Below are 18,170 nucleotides of genomic sequence, written 5' to 3'. Positions count from 1 at the left end.
CAGTGTAGGTTCTTGTGTCCTGTCCAGACAAGAGCAATGGGAACTGTTTTATGAACTTTTCATTTCAACTAGAATCGTTACGACTAACTGTTGCAGTTAAGTAATGTCAATAGGCTGTAATCACTTATATTTGAATTTATATCTTAATCTGTTGAATATGTTATTGAATAACATGGTATTAATAGGTGACATTTGTTTTAGGAATTGTATCTTATTGCAATGTACTGTATATCATTGTATGTAATCCTTTAAGTCACTTTGGATAGACCTGCCAGTTAAATAATGGGGTAGCAGCAGCCTATGAAAGTCAGGCCATCTAGTAATGGGACTTAATACTGAGATCATATAAACCTTGTTTATTCCCTGCTTACTGTTGATAATAAAATGCATGCTTTGTATCAACAGCAATGGAAGCAGTGCTAGCAGTCCTCAGGAGGAATTTCCCAGTCATCAGTCACCCTGTGACTCTCAGGCACCTGAACACATATCCCATCATTCATCCGTGTCCACTCTGACATCATCCCCACAGTCATCAAGTTCCAGTCGCAAGAGAGGTGAGAAATATTAAAACAAATTAACTAATAACATGTCATCTAATCTCAGTTGTCTCAAATTGTGCATATATGTGGTTGATAGACTACCCCTACTTAAAATCCGGAATTATCTATTGCATTAAGTTTTGTCAGTTTATTTAAGGGAAGAATTAAAATGTAGTTAGAATGTGTCGAATTCTTTCTTTCTTTTGGGCTTAGAATGTTATATTTCTGCATTTTGTGTAAATTCAAATGGCATGAATTTATTAATAAACTTGTTTGTCTACTAAGTTACAAGCTTTGTATTGCTTGCTTAGAGGGAAGAATGTCATGTTTGTGCTGTTTCAGAGTAGAAAGATGAAAGGAGTTGCACTGCAAAATCACTGGATTAACTAAATCTGTTCTGGCAGGTGGCGACGTGACGGAGGAGAGCACTCCTCGACAAACCCTGTTGGATGAAGATAACAGTCCTTCCTCGCAGGGCTCAGAGCCAGTGTGCCAGGACAGGAGGGCATCCCCAGGAAAGATGTCTCCTCGGAACACAGAGCTGAGCCCCGAAACAAACGGATGTGCAGAGGACAGGTGACACACGGCTGGGCTCGCACACTTGGCCTCTCTGGGTTTAGTAGCAACAGATCACCTGAGCTTACTACATGGAGTTCTGTCCGAAAAAATCAGTTATGGGTCAGAAAAGATAGCCCTCTTTCTTGATATCTATTGTAGTTGATGGTCTTTTCTGTGGATTGATCATTTTAAATTAAAACTTACATGCTGATATATGAATCTTAGAAATATGTAATCTTTCAGTTTCATCAGTCATTTAACCTTAAATTTCATTGGTTAAAGATCCTTTTCCCATTTATATCCCATAACACATTTAGAGCAGCCCTGCATGTCTTGCCAACAGACGTCAATAATAACAGAGTGATGAAAGTCACAGTACTGGAATACACTAAAACTGCCAAATTGCGGCTTTAATTTGAGTTAAAGGGCTGTTCCATTAGTGAATTTTAAATAGAATACCATAGACTTCATATGCCAGTAGCGACTTTTTTGTCATATGATTGCATGTTTTACAACTACTTATTAAAAGTTAGTGTACCAAGTATTTTTCATTTATGGTTTCAAAGAGCTATGCTCTTTAGTATGCGTTTGTGAAATTGCAACTGGTCGTTATGAATCTGCTCTCTCAAAACAAAAGCAGACATAAATAAATCAAGAGCTGCTTACATTGCAAGAGTGGTATCTGGATAAAAACAAAACACACAAAACATAATACAAGTAATTAAAGTCAACTTGAGCCGTTTCAAAAGCTGCCAGTTAAAATATTACTGTAACCACAGATCTGTCTGGTCAGAGGGTCTGTGTCCGGCATAGCGGGGGTGGCTGTGGGCAGACACTGGGCCCTTTGTTCAGAAGGGTGGTGGTCTGATCCCTACTGGCACAACCTTGGCGCTCAGCCAGTTGGAGATTTTTGTCACAATCGAACCTTTTGCTTTCGGTTCCAGGAGAAAACTAAAGCTTGTGTGTAGATTTTTCTCTGTCTTTCCAACACCATTCAACCAAGGTTGTTTTAAACGCAACCATTACTTCTGGAAAGCAGATCTGCAAAAGTCAATGTGTAATGAGTGAACTAAATATATCGAGACATTTTTTTCAAAGATTCTATCAAACATTATCATCTTTCTATGTGTTTCTCCATATTTCTGATATGTGAATGTATTTTCCTTGCGTGAAGTCTTCTGTAGTCGTCTAGAGTGTTTTAAGTTTCTGTATTAATTCTGATTAATAAATTATGGAGTTTTGATCATTTTTCAGTAATCGGCTGGTTTTGGATTAACTTCAGTCACTTCATAAGAAACATGCTGGGCATCCGTTATGTTCTTGCCAAGTAGTGTTTTCACAGCTGCCTTTTCCTGCTTTAAAATGAGAGTACACTTCAAAGGGATGAAATGAAACTGAAAAATGTGTAAATCTGAAGTATTACCAGAGGGGGATGCTACAGTAGTTGTATGACAGTGGAATTCCTCAGTGGAATCCTCTCGCATGCACTTCAGCTGGACCTTTCAAAACGTTTTTTTTCTACCAGTAAACTGTAAAATCAATTTACAGTTACAATATTTGTTATATTGTAACAAGGATCGAACACAATGTCATTTACCAAAAGTAAATAAAATAACAGTAACAGGTTATTTTTAGAACTGATTTTGCATCTGACAATGAGATTTTTGTATACTGTAAGTTTTTCTGATTTTTGTATACGCTAAAACTGTTCAGCGTGATCAAAAATCTCTTTAATCCAGTTGCAGATCTACCCTTTTTGTCATGTTATTTTTCAACTTCTCCAAAAAAAATACGTCGACTTTTTCTATTGGTGAGAGAAGGGAACTAATAAATTAAAAGAGTGGCTTCCTATGACCTCCTTCCTGTGGTCGTGTAGCACACTGCAAATACTGGACGTTTTTATAGAAGTTCTTAATGAAGAATTTTGATCAGCAGAGTGGTAGATCAATTTTTCGGGCCTCTGGATTATAAACCACCAGTGTTTACTGTGTTTTTCCCGGTCCACTCTTCCTGAATTTCTTCTCGCTGTTTTTCAGCCTGGGAGCCGATGGTAAGAGATCCCCTAGATATCCTGCCTCATCTCCCTCGGGTTCTCCCACAATTTCTGCTGCTCAGAAGACCCCACCAGCTGAAGCATCCTCAGTCGGGGCTGACCGGATGAAGACTGCCCCTCCTGTCCCGAATTCTCTGCCTTCATCGTCCGTGAGATTCAAGCCCACTGCTGCTGCCAGCGCTTTCACAGAGATCAGTGTTGGCACTGACGCGGAGCCCAGTGCTGCAGGTACAAAGCAAGAGCTTGTGGGTGTGTCCGTTTCGAGAGCGTCTCCATGCTGTGACCGCAGGCTTGTGCCAGACAAATGTCTGGATTCAAAAGATCCAGCTGGATGGATGGAAAAGAAAGATTGAAAAGTTTGACTTGGAGCATTTGGAAGAAAGTTGCAGTGCAAAATGTGTACTAGAATTCATCTAAACACTCGTTTTGGGTTTTTTTTACACAATGACTAGTATTTTTCAGTCGTGTTAACTAGGCATTAAAATTGTAAAACCAGGAAGAATGACCTAGTAAATTAAATATGCCCCAAAATCAAGGCCTGCTTATATTTTTAGATGAGTTCTTCTAGTATCTGTAAAATTGCACTTGTTCATGTGTGTAATTAGTGTAGCATTTCTTTTATATTGTGTATTTCTTGTGTCTTTCTATGCTGATTTATATGTTTTGAATATGAATATATCAGTTTTGAATATGTGCTAACGCTGGAGTAATCCTGAATCCTTGGCAGACTTTTTAAAAAATTACATGTGTTCTCACAGATAATATTGCTTAAGATGTTACAAAAAGTTTCTGAACTTGAAAGTGGTTTTCAGTCACCCATTTAAATATATTTTGGGTTTTTAGACCTATTACACTAGAAGTTGGATTTGACCACATTCTCCTAATAGTTTCCATATAAGGTTGTAGCTTTATGACATCACGTGGAATGTTGCATTGTGACATCACCTCTTGATATTCTGTGTATGTTGTTACCATGGATATGGCAATGTTTTGAGAAACATAGCTTTTACTGTTATTATTTGATCTATTTTGAAACTGTATGGTAGTGTTACATACTCCTTAAAGTTATAGAAGAAAAGTTTGAATATAGTAGGAAAGATCTGGTATGTCAACGTGCGGAAAGTGTGGTAAGTTAATAAACATTGTGTAATTAGTTAGATCTCTTAGGTGGCTTCTTTATCCAAGTCAGAACAATTTCAGTCGTGTAAAAAGAAACAGTGCGTGAAAGTTACCTATTTTACATTGTTATACAAAATATAAAAAACAGTAAAAACGATTTCGGGGCATCTGTTTTTCTGCATTTATTGTCCATATTCATTAATAGTTTATAATAATATGTAGTTAATACAAAATGTGTATTTAAGCTTAAATAATATAGAAGTATTTAGGTGATAGGTAGAGATCATAGAAGGTGGCATATCATAGCCTCCCTAGGACCTGCCAGGATCACCTGACTGATTTCCACTAACTTTGTTTGTGACTTGAAAATAAGCCATTGGTTCTTTATAATTGTTGTCTTTCTCCATCCATTTAGCACATACCATCTAGAGATACAAATGAAAAGCAGTCGATTAATACAATTATTAAGCTGTTCCTTTATTACTGCGTATATATGTTATAATAGCAGGATAAAACCTTTCGAAAGAAAGAATATTATGTTCAAGTTGGGGTTTATGTTGAGAATTTTTGTTCTGAATTTTGTTTGATTATGGTGTGCGTCGTTCAACTCTCTGGGCTCTCTCTTTACAGGCTCTCTGCAGTTCTCGCCCAGTGCGCTCCAGCAGCGCATGACAGCAGAGCTGAGCTACCTCGATGCCATGGAAGAGTCTGTACGGCAGCTCTCGGACGTGGAACGCGTGCGGGGAATCTCCCTGGCACAGCAGGAGAGCGTCTCTCTGGCCCAGATCCTCAAGGTGAGCAGCAGGCGAATAACCCTATCGACTGTCCCAGCGCTTGGGCTGGTTACTGAGAAGGCTCATCTTGACCCGCCAGAGCAGTAGCTAATGCCTTGACCTTGTGAACTCCCAGGCCCAGCAGCAGAGGCACGAGCGCGACCTGTATCTGCTGAAGCTGAAAGCCGAGCAGGAAGCTCTTGACAGTCAGCGGCAGCTGGAGGAGACCAGGCAGAAGGCCGCACAGGTATACGGAGGGGGCATAGGCTGCAGGCGGCCATAATAATTATAATAATAAATTTCCCTGGATCCAAACCTGGGTCTGAAGGTGCGTGTTCTCTTTGCTTCAGATAAGCAGGGCCGGTGTGTTCCAAGTCTATAAAACGCGTTGACATGTAACGTTATGCATTTTCTGCTTTAGTGATTAGTTTGAGTGATACTTCTATTGCTGTGTATTTACATTTTTCTGCACTCACTATATTGTTGAGTGGCTCTTTAAAAGCACGCGCTGCAGCATTTCAAAGACGAGGCAGGCCATGACTGAGGCCCTGTGGTCACCTTCATGTTTGTGGCCACTGCCGTGAGCTATCTTGGAAAGGCGGAGCTGTGTATTGATTTGCGTCCTCAAGATATTGCTCCTGTATTTGGAATTTGCCAGGCTCACGCGGAGTCCCAGCAGATGCTGGCTCAGTCTCAGCAGGAGGCACTGGGAGGCCTTCAGGATGCCACCAGCAGGATGATCGCCCAGCAGGCTGAGGCTGTGCGTTACACTGCAGATGCTGCTTGGCACATCAAGGAGGTACAAACACTGCCTTTGCTTTTCTAAAATGGTAGAAAAATGGGTTCAAAGATAGAAAAATTCAAAGATAGAATGGGGGTTCTATACATAAATGTACTTCCATAGAAAGTTTTATTTAATCTTTAATTAATTTAGTAACACTTCACAGTTTGTTTTATACATCGTTAGGTCTGTAGTATATGTTACATAGATAGTCCTGTTGTTGGGTGTAAGCTGTTATTTGTAAGGTGTTTTCAAAGCCCTTCAACTGTAGCTGTTTTTCCCCAAATATGGGCTTTATAAATTATAGCATTTCCGTGAATCCAGTTTGTGAGCCCAAAGTGTTGAGAGCTTAGTCCATGTATTCCTGTAGATAAGTTTAACGATTGAGTCAGGACTGAGGATTCTCTTGTTGGTCGTTCCTCCCCAGATGACAGAGCTGGCACGCTCTCAGATTGCCAGTGCAATGAGTGTGCCCGCTGCCCCCATCACAGCCCTGTACGACCAGCAGCGTCAACACCACTCGAGCTTCATGAAGCAGCTTCGCTCCCTCAGTGACCTGGACAGGTAACATGAAAACAGAACATCTAGTGACTTTGGGTTATGCACTTAGTGTGGCAGTAGTCACTTATGGGATTAATTATAGGCCTTTTCTAATTACACAACTGGTTCAAATGACAGTTTTCCCAGGTTTTTGGTGGCATTATACTTAACACCACAGCCTCACACCTCCAGGTCCTGCATTGAATTATATCTGGTGCTGGCTGTGTGTGGAGTTGGCTTTTGCTGCCAGCGTTTGCATGTTCCTGTTTCCTCCCAGCTCCCAGACGTGAATATTAAGGCTTCTCTAAAATGTACCTTTCCGGGACGATTTCAAATGGTTTGCTTCTTAGGGGGATATGGCTTAACAAATACATAATGGCAGCTTCTCATTAGTAAAGAGGTGAATGGCTACTTCTTACTTCTCTGTGGGGGAGGAGGTCTGAGTCTTCAGACTGGCCTGGGTGGGTTAATTAGTGCCGTGCTTTGAACGTCTATTAATTAGTACTTGTGTAAGGCATTAATTGGCGTTGTGTACCCATCCCTTCCCCCTTTCACCTCCTCTAGCAGCAACAGTGATGGGTCTCCTTTGAGAATGAAGACAGAGGAGAATCATTCATCATTGGACAGCTATTCAGAGTCCTCTCACTCTAAGACCCCCAGGTGAGGTCTTTTCCTTAAGGGATTACTTTTCACCTTAAATCATAAAATGCACCTGGAAGCTACAGGATATTTTTGTGTGATTTGATGCCCTTTGTTCTCTTTTTATTGTTAGCTGGCATCTACTGCTTTCAAAATGTATCTTAAAGCCATGCCCTGCATTCACTTCCTGCAGCAGTGGTGGCATCCAGTGTGCGGTTTATGGAACTCACAGGTGGTTTTTGGTTGTCCCTTTACAGTAACAGCAGCAGTCAACCAGCGAGCTTGTCTGTGCCTTCTATGGAGAGGAAAGAGAAGGCATCACCTGTAAAGGATGAGAGGGGCAGCTCTGTGGAAGAGGAGATCCAAGCAGCAGCTGATGATTCAGTTCACAGTGATAGTGTTCCCTCCTTGCCTGATGAGAAAGGTGAGAGCTTTGCCTTCGCTTTTAGTCTCCGTGGGCTCTTCCTGGTGGGATCTTGCCAATATGTATAATGATGTGGTTTGTGTTTAGAGCTCCGGATTTTCAGGCCCCTCCACCGTTGCTCATTTACTTCAGCTACTTCGGAGAATGATTGTGAAATTAGGATTTCTCTTCGTAATTAAAACTGCTTGGTAAAATCATCAAACAGCCTAGACCTTTGTAAGCAGGGAATCAAACCTGGATTAACATGTTTCTCAGTTGTAATTGTGATACACAAGTATATTATGTACAGTGCCTTGCGAAAGTATTCGGCCCCCTTGAACTTTTCAACCTTTTGCCACATTTCAGGCTTCAAACATAAAGATATAAATTTTTTATTTTATGTGAAGAATCACCAACAAGTGGGACGCCATTGTGAAGTGGAACGAAATCTATTGGATTTTTGAAACTTTTTTAACTAATAAAAAAATGAAAAGTGGGGCGTGCAAAATTATTCGGCCCCCTTGCGTTAATACTTTGTAGAGCCACCTTTTGCTGCGATTACAGCTGCAAGTCGCTTGGGGTATGTCTCTATCAGTTTTGCACATCGAGAGACTGAAATTCTTGTCCATTCTTCCTTGCAAAACAGCTCGAGCTTAGTGAGGTTGGATGGAGAGCGTTTGTGAACAGCAGTTTTCAGCTCTTTCCACAGATTCTCGATTGGATTCAGGTCTGGACTTTGACTTGGCCATTCAAACACCTGGATACGTTTATTTGTGAACCATTCCTTTGTAGATTTTGCTGTATGTTTGGGATCATTGTCTTGTTGGAAGATAAATCTCCGTCCCAGTTTCAGGTCTTTTGCAGACTCCAACAGGTTTTCATCCAGAATGGTCCTGTATTTGGCTGCATCCATCTTCCCCTCAATTTTAACCATCTTCCCTGTCCCTGCTGAAGAAAAGCAGGCCCAAACCATGATGCTGCCACCACCATGTTTGACAGTGGGGATGGTGTGTTGAGGGTGATGAGCTGTGTTGCTTTTACGCCAAACATATCGTTTTGCATTGTGGCCAAAAAGTTCGATTTTGGTTTCATCTGACCAGAGCACCTTCTTCCACATGTTTGGGGTGTCTCCCAGGTGGCTTGTGGCAAACTTTAGACGAGACTTTTTATGGATATCTTTGAGAAATGGCTTTCTTCTTGCCACTCTTCCATAAAGGCCAGATTTGTGCAGTGTAAGACTGATTGTTGTCCTATGGACAGACTCTCCCACCTCAGCTGTAGTTCTCTGCAGTTCATCCAGAGTGATCATGGGCCTCTTGGCTGCATCTCTGATCAGTCTTCTCCTTGTCTGAGCTGAAAGTTTAGAGGGACGGCCAGGTCTTGGTAGATTTGCAGTGGTCTGATACTCCTTCCATTTCAAGATGATCGCTTGCACAGTGCTCCTTGGGATGTTTGAAGCTTGGGAAATCTTTTTGTATCCAAATCCGGCTTTAAACTTCTCCACAACAGTATTACGGACCTGCCTGGTGTGTTCCTTGGTCTTCATGATGCTCTCTGCGCTTTCAACAGAACCTTGAGACTATCACAGAGCAGGTGCATTTATACAGAGACTTGATTACACACAGGTGGATTCTATTTATCACCATCAGTCATTTAGGACAACATTGGATCATTCAGAGATCCTCGCTGAACTTCTGGAGTGAGTTTGCTGCACTGAAAGTAAAGGGGCCGAATAATTTTGCACGCCCCACTTTTCATTTTTTTATTAGTTAAAAAAGTTTCAAAAATCCAATAGATTTCGTTCCACTTCACAATTGTGTCCCACTTGTTGGTGATTCTTCACATAAAATAAAAAATGTATATCTTTATGTTTGAAGCCTGAAATGTGGCAAAAGGTTGAAAAGTTCAAGGGGGCCGAATACTTTCGCAAGGCACTGTATGTATGAGCTCAATTTTTGATGAGAAGAAAAAATGTTGGGTGAAATCCGAGGCGCTGAAGTGCTCGTTTATCATGATCAAATGCAGTACTAGGCTACTTTGAATTTTTATTTTGGCCAGGCAGTTCCGTTGGGGGACAACAGGACTTTGAAATACTCTTCTGTGTGTTGGTAACGGTCAACTATCAGTCCAGGACTTTCTCAGTAGGTTCCTATGGGAATCTTTTTTTTTTGCAGATACCATCTCTGTTGCCACCGAGTACTCTCTGAAGTTCGACGAGTCAATGACGGAAGATGAGATCGAGGAGAAATCCTTCCGATCCCTCCTGCCGTCCGAGTCCCACCGCCGGTTCACCCTTGAGAAGAAGCGTGACCCTCATGAAGACTCGGATGACGAGCCCTCCCAGGACAAAGCCACACTTTACGCAGTCAGTAACTCCTTTTTGGAGATCTCAGTGTGTCCTTGTTTGCAAGAACAATACTAGCTGCAGCTCACCCTGTCCTAGTTCAGTGCCAAGTTATGCTTTTGTTATTTTTATCCCCTTTCACTACTGTGTTGGCAAAGGAACCGAAGTTATGCGTTCAATGTTTTAGAAATTCTAAATGGTGATCGGCTACAGTTGTTAAAATCATCTTTCGATATGATAGGCTGCAGTGCCCTGTGATGGGCTGGAATCCTGTCTAGGATCATGTTTTGCACCTGTTGCTTGCAAAGATAGACTCTGGCACTCCTGTGACCTGTATGGGGTTAGAAGATGGATGGCTAGGCTGTATTGAGTGGTTTTAGCTTAATCATTTTATCTTACGATTATTTTGATCTTTATCTTCTATGCATTGACTTTGTTCTGTACTACTATTTGGCTTTGCTGTATTGTGTTACTGATTGTTAACTTGCTAAAACCTGTGAAACCTGAATTTGCAGTTCTAAGCCAGTCACTATCTTCGTACTGCAGCTCCTGATGTCTATACTGTATGTAGTCCTTCCCTAGTTGCGGGATACAGATAATTGATCAACTATTAGGCTTTTGAGAAATAGGATTCTTGAATGCCTGTTTTAAATAAAACCCTTTAGAGGAAATATGGAAAAAATTCACACATACTTCATCACTTCCCCTAACATATAAACAATGCTTTATCCCTTGTGATTGTGGAGTTGGTGTTGGCAAGCGAAGTGCAAAGTTCTGCTGAACATACTAAATCCTTTTCTATAATAAAAGTGCTGTGTGCTCAGATTTAATGGCTCCTTAGAGAAGCCTGAAACCATTGCAGCACATCTAACAAAAAACAGCTTTTGCCAAGAGAGGGGAAAACCCATTAGAAATGCAGAGACCTTAACATTAAATGTACAGTTAAATGTAATTGTGGCCCTGCTTTAGTGGCCTATGAAGTTGAGGGTTATTAAGGTAGATTACATTTCTGGCTTAAATAAACTGCTTTTTACACAACAAATTCTTAATGAAACATCTTTAAGATGATTTGATGCTTAGATTTTCCCTCGTTAACTAATTGTTAATACTGAGTCACTAAAGTAGAAACCCATCATTATGTCTCAGTTAGGTATGACACACATTATTTGCCCAGCTTAACACTGTGACTTGGTGACTTTTGGCTTAACCTGGGAACCCTTGGGTAAAATTTTTTGCCTTAACCACTGCATCACATTGACATTTTCTTTGGTTAAAGAAGATGCCTGGCTATCTTATTAAAGCTGATGCCCTGCCTTCCATCATCAAACAGCTTGATTAGGTCCTTTTCTCAAATTGCTGCTAAAAAGGAGACATAAGGACCGAATGATAATACTCTGTTTGTTACCATTCTTATGTTTTTAATTTACTAGTTTATATGGGTTACAATATATAGCAATATATTTTTAATAATGTCATCCATCCCACTATTGTTCTAAGAAAGCAACTGAATAGTTTTTATTGAATCCGTTTATTTTAATAATATTTTTCTATAGATAAATTTCTGTTCATGTTTAATCTAGAGGTGAAATCTATAGTTCTCAGTTCAGTCAGTGTTGTTTTGTAACAGCAGTTAACCAACTGATAGATTTCACGTTTAGAGTGACATTGTTTTTAATTTAAACCTGTGCAACATCTGATGAGTCCTTTGACAGTTGTGCATTTTGTATTTAAATGGTTCCTGTAATATATCCTTATTAAGAGTGAAATACAAGATTGTATTCCACTGATGTGCCGTTAAAAAATTATAGAAAAGAAATATGGTGCAACACTCCCTTTATAAATTCAATTACCCTTGAATTTATCTTTAAAACCAGAGGCATTCAGCTGAAATGACATTTTTTTTTTCTTTGAAATATGTAATGAGGTTTCTTGTAATTTGTAGAGTGATATTTGCTTCACTTTTATCTCTCTTTTTTGGATTATGGTTAATGGATTTGCAGTTTTGATATTTCTAAATTTTATTCCAGTACATAGTTGCAGTATTATCTTTAATATGCATTATTTATATAGAAGCATGACGAGATTGCAGTTAATAATGATAGCAGTATCTGTCTTATGTTTGTAACATTGGTCATGTGTTTTATAAAATCGTTTATGTATCTGGCTCAGACTAATTAGAAAAGAGCTGTATGCAGTACTGCCACTGTAATTTAGGAAACATCATAAGTCTGGTTATTTTTTTACGGAGTGTTTAGATCTGTGGGGATTTGGACCTCCTCCAATTACTACTTGTCCCTCCCTGTCACTAATAAAACCTCGGTATTGTTATGATTGCTTAAAACACTGGAAACATTGGAACGATCCCTGTGACTGACTGAATCCATGAGATCTTCCACTGCTTGGTCTGAATTTTTCAGTTATTAATAGTTCTGGCAGTCTTGAGCTAACATCATTGTGTTCTAATTAATCCCCATTATAAAAGTAAAAAACTAAAACGTGTGAGGCAAGGCCTTTAACACTTTAGAGTCTTTATTTCACTCATAGCTGCAATTCGTTATGGCGGAATACTGCAGGTTTTATTTTTGGTGTATTTTTCCCCGCCGCAGGAGGGACGAATGCCATTCTCCAGCGGTCAGGATAGCTTCTCCAAGTTTACCATGGACATGGTGCGTCAGTACATGAAGGAGGAGGAGGTCCGGGCCCAGCACCAGTCCTCTCTGCTGCGGCTCCGCGAGAAGGCCCTCAAAGAGAAGACCAAGGCCGAGCTGGCCTGGCTGGAGCACCAGAAGAGGCAAGAAGTGCCCCAAGTCTCCCCAAAGAAACGATGTTTCATTTCATAGTAATAAAACACACTCGCCAAGCTCATCAGGCTAATGACAAGTGGTAAATTAGAAGGAATATAAGGACAGACAAAAATGAAAGGACTGTTTGCATGCATAAATGAATTAAATTAAACCAGTTACAAAATTGAAAGGATTTGTAAGCAAAATGATTTACTCAGCCTCATGTTTTTCCCTCCGCCCTCACACACATACATGCACATTATAACGATGGCAAAAACTTCCAGTTTTCCACTGTTTGTTTTTGGACATTTTCCTTTATTTCCTTCTGTGGGAAGTTAAAACTTTTGAAGCCCTTGTTTGAAACGCATAGGCCTCTTTAGAAGGAGAAGGATTTTCGTGCGTTTTAAAGCTTGTGGTTTCTTTGAAATGCTCTCGAAGCACATTTGTAACAGGGCTCTTTGATTTGACTCCCAGGCGGCTGAGGGACAAAGGGGAGGATGACAAAATGCCACCCATACGTAAGAGGCAGCGAGGGCTGCTGCTGAAACTCCAGCAAGAGCAGGTAAAAGCAGACCACAGTGCCATCAAGAGAGCTCTGGAGCATGTATGGAAATGTCTTTTTATCAGCACGTGCTGTACTGATTCAGAAAGATAGTGTGTCTTAAGAGGCAATCTGATATAACCTGAGAGTTATTAAGCAGGTGATTTAAGCACCAAAGCTGTTCCTTGAACCTTTATGAACTCAAGACCTTTGTGTAGATCCAGAAGTGCAGTTCACTTCAGTTACTAATGATAAAGCTGGCAGTGTTTAACTGTGAATTGTTTTTAAGAACGGATGATCAGCCAGATGGACAGTTATGGTTTTATTCCAGTGCCTATGGTGAAACCCGCCCTATTGTTCTGGAGTGGTAGCATGGTTTCTGCTCAGTTACAGCAGCTCTGGCATCTCTCTGGTACAGGCGGAGATCAAGCGACTTCAGGAGGCCAACAAGGCTGCCCGGAGGGAGAGGCAGCTGCTCCTCAAGCAGCAGGAGGAGATCGCAAGAATGCGTCACACCACCATGAAACTGCAGGAGAAGCTGAAGTCAGCAGGGGACATAAATGTGGTCAGTGCATAGCAACTCCCACTCACTTGCTCTTCTTGTCCTGCTACCAATACATAAATCCTTCTACAAGGTGGATATATTTTTATATCGGTCTACACGGGAGACAATATTATGACAATTTTATTAAATAAACTACTGCGTGAAATTAATTAAGTCAGAGTGAAGTGGTAACTACTTCTTTGGACAATTCTGTTATTCTGTTTTTAATATCTGTATATATGCCTTTCTGTTATCCAGTGCAGCTACCTATCTAATTAAATCAGCTTGTATTTTTAGACAAATTTGGCATACATAAATATGATTCCTATAGGCCATTTGTGTAACAGGAGTTGCACAGTTGCAGTATTTTTAAGAACAGGTACTTGCTAGCGGTGCTGCCTGAGAGAAACGCTGCCTTGTTCATTGTGTCCGTTTTGCTGCGGTTTTGAACCATGCCTTTAACTAGTACTGCTTGTCCAGGAGGCGGCCAATTCGGACACTCTGGAAGAAGAGCTGAAGCCCAGCCCTGCCCAGACGGACCTAGAAACGCGCAGCCCCTCACCTCTCTCCGTCTCCGGCAGCGAGACCAGCAGCATCATGCAGAAGCTCAAGAAGATGCGCAGCCACATGGATGAAAAGTAATGACTTTTTTCTAACAGTTCTCTTGAACTTCACTTCATACGTTTACATTGAAAATTGAAATTACACTGTTGAGCTATTAAACCTCTGTTTAGTACTTTCATCCTGGGTGTACTCCTGTACTTCACCCTTTACACTTGAAATCTTTCCTCCACAACTTTCTCATTTAAGCTATTCTGCCAACATTATTCATGCTGTATTTAAAGGAATCTTTCATTTGGACGTTTTTCCTCCTTTTGTGGTAGATTTGTACCTATTTACCTCAGATGGTTTTCAGAGGTTACCGATTTGCAGTTCTGTGCTGAATCATTAGTGAACTACATACTGTACCTTGTGCAACAAAGGCACTGTTGAAAGTACATTTCTAAGTTGAACATTTGGGTTATTGTGAATTTTAAAACCAAAACTGAATTTCAGACGTACTGAAAAAAGCACTTCCTGTATTTGAGAAGAGTGTTTATGTTGTTGATGCTTTCTGGAGCTACACCCATGTGTACTTCTCAGGCCGTGAGCCTACTGGTTCATATGGCATTGTCTTGTAGCTGCTTTTTTATCATTCTCCCTACTAAGTATAATTTGGAAGAACTTGTTATTGATAGTGTTCTGCTTTGGATTGGCCTTCGGAGAAAGGACCATTGGGTGGATAGACACTCAAAATGGCAAGTGTGGTTCCCTCTCAGGTGCAGGGGTAGTAGTCATTGCTAAGTATTTTTTTTGCTCAACACATGATAAAAGTACAGCAAATATATTAATGAATGTCAAAGCTCTAGCTATACCTTATCTGGGACTAACCCCCTGTGGGCAGTTGAGGTGACTTGAGGATCCATGGCTCGCGTACCACTGGTTAACACTGTGACCACGACCGACGCTCAACCCTGTCAGTAAAGTCCTCGTCGGGTCTGTGACCAATGTGAAAAGGTTGATAAGAAGCTGAAGGTGATGTGTGTTGCAGGACCACTGCAGAGGTTGTAGGGAAATATGATTTCCTGATAAAAAAAACTCTACTTATGAAAAGAATAGATATTTGGAGGCTTAAATTAATTGTATAGTTATTAATGGAGAGTTTTGCCTGTCATTACACAGGCATGCATTTTACAGTTTTATTCTTATACTCTAACGCAGACGTGCTTTAGAGATGAATTGCAATGCATAGCATGAATACATGACTGCGAAAGGAATGACTTAAGAGGAAGGTTGTTTTGTTTTCCTTTTAAGTAAAAACATTTCATTAGCTACAAAGTGCTCATGTTGTACTTTTAACTCTCACCATTGACTTTTAAAATGATTGTTCTTCCTACAGTATGTGATTGCAGTATTGGCGAGACAATTATGTTCTCCTGACCCTAGTTTTGTGGTAGCGCATGTATTGTGGGGACTTATAAATGATAGGATACAGATTATAGTGCAGGACACCTGCTTAACCCTCCTGTTCCCTTTCTGTCTGTGGTGTGCCTGTGAATATGAGCATGCTCTATGCCAGTTTACTGTCCTGTTGCTATTGTAACCAAACTGTCGCTATCCTAACCTCAAGGGAAAGTATTTTTTAAACCTAACATTTCAATACATAAGTATGTAACTCATCTATTAACTTCTGCTCATATTTTTCCTTATAGATTTTTCTTCAACTAACACTCTAAATGGAGCATGAACAATATTTCTGAAATGTTTTTTTTGTTTTCCTAACATTTTTTATTTTAATTGTTACAACTATTTTTATTACATGATGATTCAGGTCCACTTTCAGTTAAGCCATTAGTTACTTGAATGTGGGCTAGACTTAAGCTGTTTTTAGTGATAAGTCAATACATTAACAAAATTAACAAATTAAAATATTTGCCTTTAGCTCTTAAATCCCTAATTCTTTATTCTAGTAAATTTAATTTAGGAATAGTGAAGTCCATCGGGGCATAAAATTGGAAAAAATCCTGCTTTCCCTTTTGGGATTAGTGGTTATCAGTCACATGAGTGTGCACACGTGCCACTTCCATCTGGAATTAAAAGCCTTCCATGATGTATTGCAAAACATTTGTCAATATTAGTACGCTGTTCTTTAAACAAGTGGATACCTCTTCTGAAGGTTCCTTTATCAAACCTCATTTTTGAAGGGAGGAGAGCCTGGTTTAAAGAGTTGTCTGAAGCAGGACCCGGGTCATTATGAAGAAGCCGCACAGAAATCTCTATTTTAATCATTAACATTAAATGCAATAAACACATGCTTATTCACTCACTCTCTGTCTCTCTCTCTCTCCCCCCCCCCACCTCTCTATTTCTTTTCTGAATTTCAAAATGAAACTCCTCTGTAAAAAAAACAACCAAATCTTCCTCCTTATTTTTTGTAGACACTGCTCTCCTGTCCACTACTTCTTCTCTGTCTTTACGTCTCACCACTGGGCCTCTCTCAGTGTCTGTTTCCCCAACCTCCATCCCAAATTCCAGCTGTTTATCTACAACCAGTTGGTCAGGTACAGTGTACAGCCTTTCTCACTGCTTCCTCTCCTCCAATAGAGCATGCTCTGTTCAGCTGCGGCCACCGGGCGCCGGGTGGGAGGTGGTGTCGGGATTGGGGAACAAGGTTTCTGGAGAGCTGGGGTGCCGCTGGGAAAACGGGCTCTGGGCACAGGGTTTAAGGGCAGGCTTCTCACACCTCTGTTGTTTTAGGGGCAAGCTTTTGAGGGGGATCCCTCGGATTTGCACAGGTTAATTTTGCTATAAGCGAAAAGAGTTGGTGGGAATTTTGGAGTCGGATATACACACTGGGAGTGAATTTTCGGGAATTCCTGTCTGTGTACCATGTCGTTACTCAGAGCGAGAACATGGTAGATGCGTTTTTAATTTAATGGTATGATTGTCCCGTTATAATTCGTTCATGCTCTAAAGGTGCTGGTCTCAAAAGTAGTGGTTTATTTTTTTACTCCTTTCATCTTACAGTACTTTTATTTTGTTGTTTTATAAATTGATATTTGTGAGTGTGATTCAGAGTTAATTTGTCCAGGTTAGTTTTGTTGTTCTGTGAGCACTGGATTATGCAATACAGTGGAGGCATCGTCAGTCGGCTTTACTGTAAGGATATTTTCCTGTTGAAAAACGCAGAAGAGCACCCTCCCTCCACTATAGTGATGCCACCGACCTCACCTTCATCCCAACTCTAACAAAACACCACTGATACAAGGACAGAACCCTGTGAGGTTTGAAGCACTGGAGAAGCATCCTAAGCCTGTTATTTTAGAGTTGGTGCACTATCCTAAATAGGATTTCTCAATACGTTTTAGTAATAATACAGTAAGATGCAACAAGAGCTATTTTAATGTTAAAAGTTTAAAATGAAACTTTTTTCCTCGTGTCTCAGAATACCCTCTGAGATATCTCTGTGGTCCATTCTGGAAAAGTAAAGTACCATCAACAACTTATGAATGTAAAGCTGATGATAAATATAGGAGGCTCTTCTATGATTATGAAAAATGGTTGTTGAGGAATATTATGTCTAGTTGATTTTAAAGTCTTCTAAAGTGGATTCTTTAAGATTCTGACTTACTTTTCCCCAGAGTTTCAGGACTCTGTATATTAAATGTAAGGGTAATAAATGATCTGAATAATGACTCAGATAATTTATTATGGTCGGTTACATTAAAAATCTATCTTCAGGCCTTTAATATAAAGAAAAAAGAAAGTACTGTGCCTGTTCAGTGAGGTAATTCTGCTAATTGCTGAATTATTTACCAGTGATAAAATATATGCCATTTTCTTGTCCGTTATATACCCATTGATCAAACTAAATCTCTTAGCTAATGTCGCTGATTAACTAATTATTGTTACTAAGGAGAAAATCGGTAGGATAGGGCACCAAAATAAGAATGTATTGCTGGGGCTTGATGGAGTTCTAAAATGGGTTGGTTTTACATGAAGAAGGCTCCCTG

The 18,170-nt window shown here is 40.2% G+C and overlaps 1 protein-coding gene across 4 annotated transcripts in view; it reads left to right on the top strand.

Moving 5' to 3' along the window:
- Positions 1–18,170, top strand: part of cep350 (centrosomal protein 350) — a 68,439-nt gene that overhangs the window by 34,014 nt on the left and 16,255 nt on the right. For 2 of the 4 annotated variants that reach the window (XM_069194300.1, XM_015356322.2), the window contains exons 14-28: positions 406–554; positions 944–1,115; positions 3,134–3,378; positions 4,900–5,063; positions 5,179–5,289; positions 5,701–5,841; positions 6,251–6,387; positions 6,928–7,023; positions 7,260–7,426; positions 9,580–9,770; positions 12,356–12,540; positions 13,007–13,094; positions 13,492–13,638; positions 14,098–14,255; positions 16,596–16,718. In XM_069194300.1, the coding sequence (XP_069050401.1) occupies positions 406–554; positions 944–1,115; positions 3,134–3,378; positions 4,900–5,063; positions 5,179–5,289; positions 5,701–5,841; positions 6,251–6,387; positions 6,928–7,023; positions 7,260–7,426; positions 9,580–9,770; positions 12,356–12,540; positions 13,007–13,094; positions 13,492–13,638; positions 14,098–14,255; positions 16,596–16,718 (2,274 nt within the window). The remainder of the gene's footprint in view (positions 1–405; positions 555–943; positions 1,116–3,133; positions 3,379–4,899; positions 5,064–5,178; positions 5,290–5,700; positions 5,842–6,250; positions 6,388–6,927; positions 7,024–7,259; positions 7,427–9,579; positions 9,771–12,355; positions 12,541–13,006; positions 13,095–13,491; positions 13,639–14,097; positions 14,256–16,595; positions 16,719–18,170) is intronic. The other 2 variants (XM_015356323.2, XM_015356324.2) reach the window with 2 other exon arrangements.

This window comes from Lepisosteus oculatus, chromosome 9 (genome assembly GCF_040954835.1).
Source record: "Lepisosteus oculatus isolate fLepOcu1 chromosome 9, fLepOcu1.hap2, whole genome shotgun sequence".
NCBI classification, from domain to species: Eukaryota; Metazoa; Chordata; class Actinopteri; order Semionotiformes; family Lepisosteidae; genus Lepisosteus; species Lepisosteus oculatus.
Note: the sequence above shows the minus strand (reverse complement) of the source record. Positions and strands in the feature narration are given on the sequence as shown.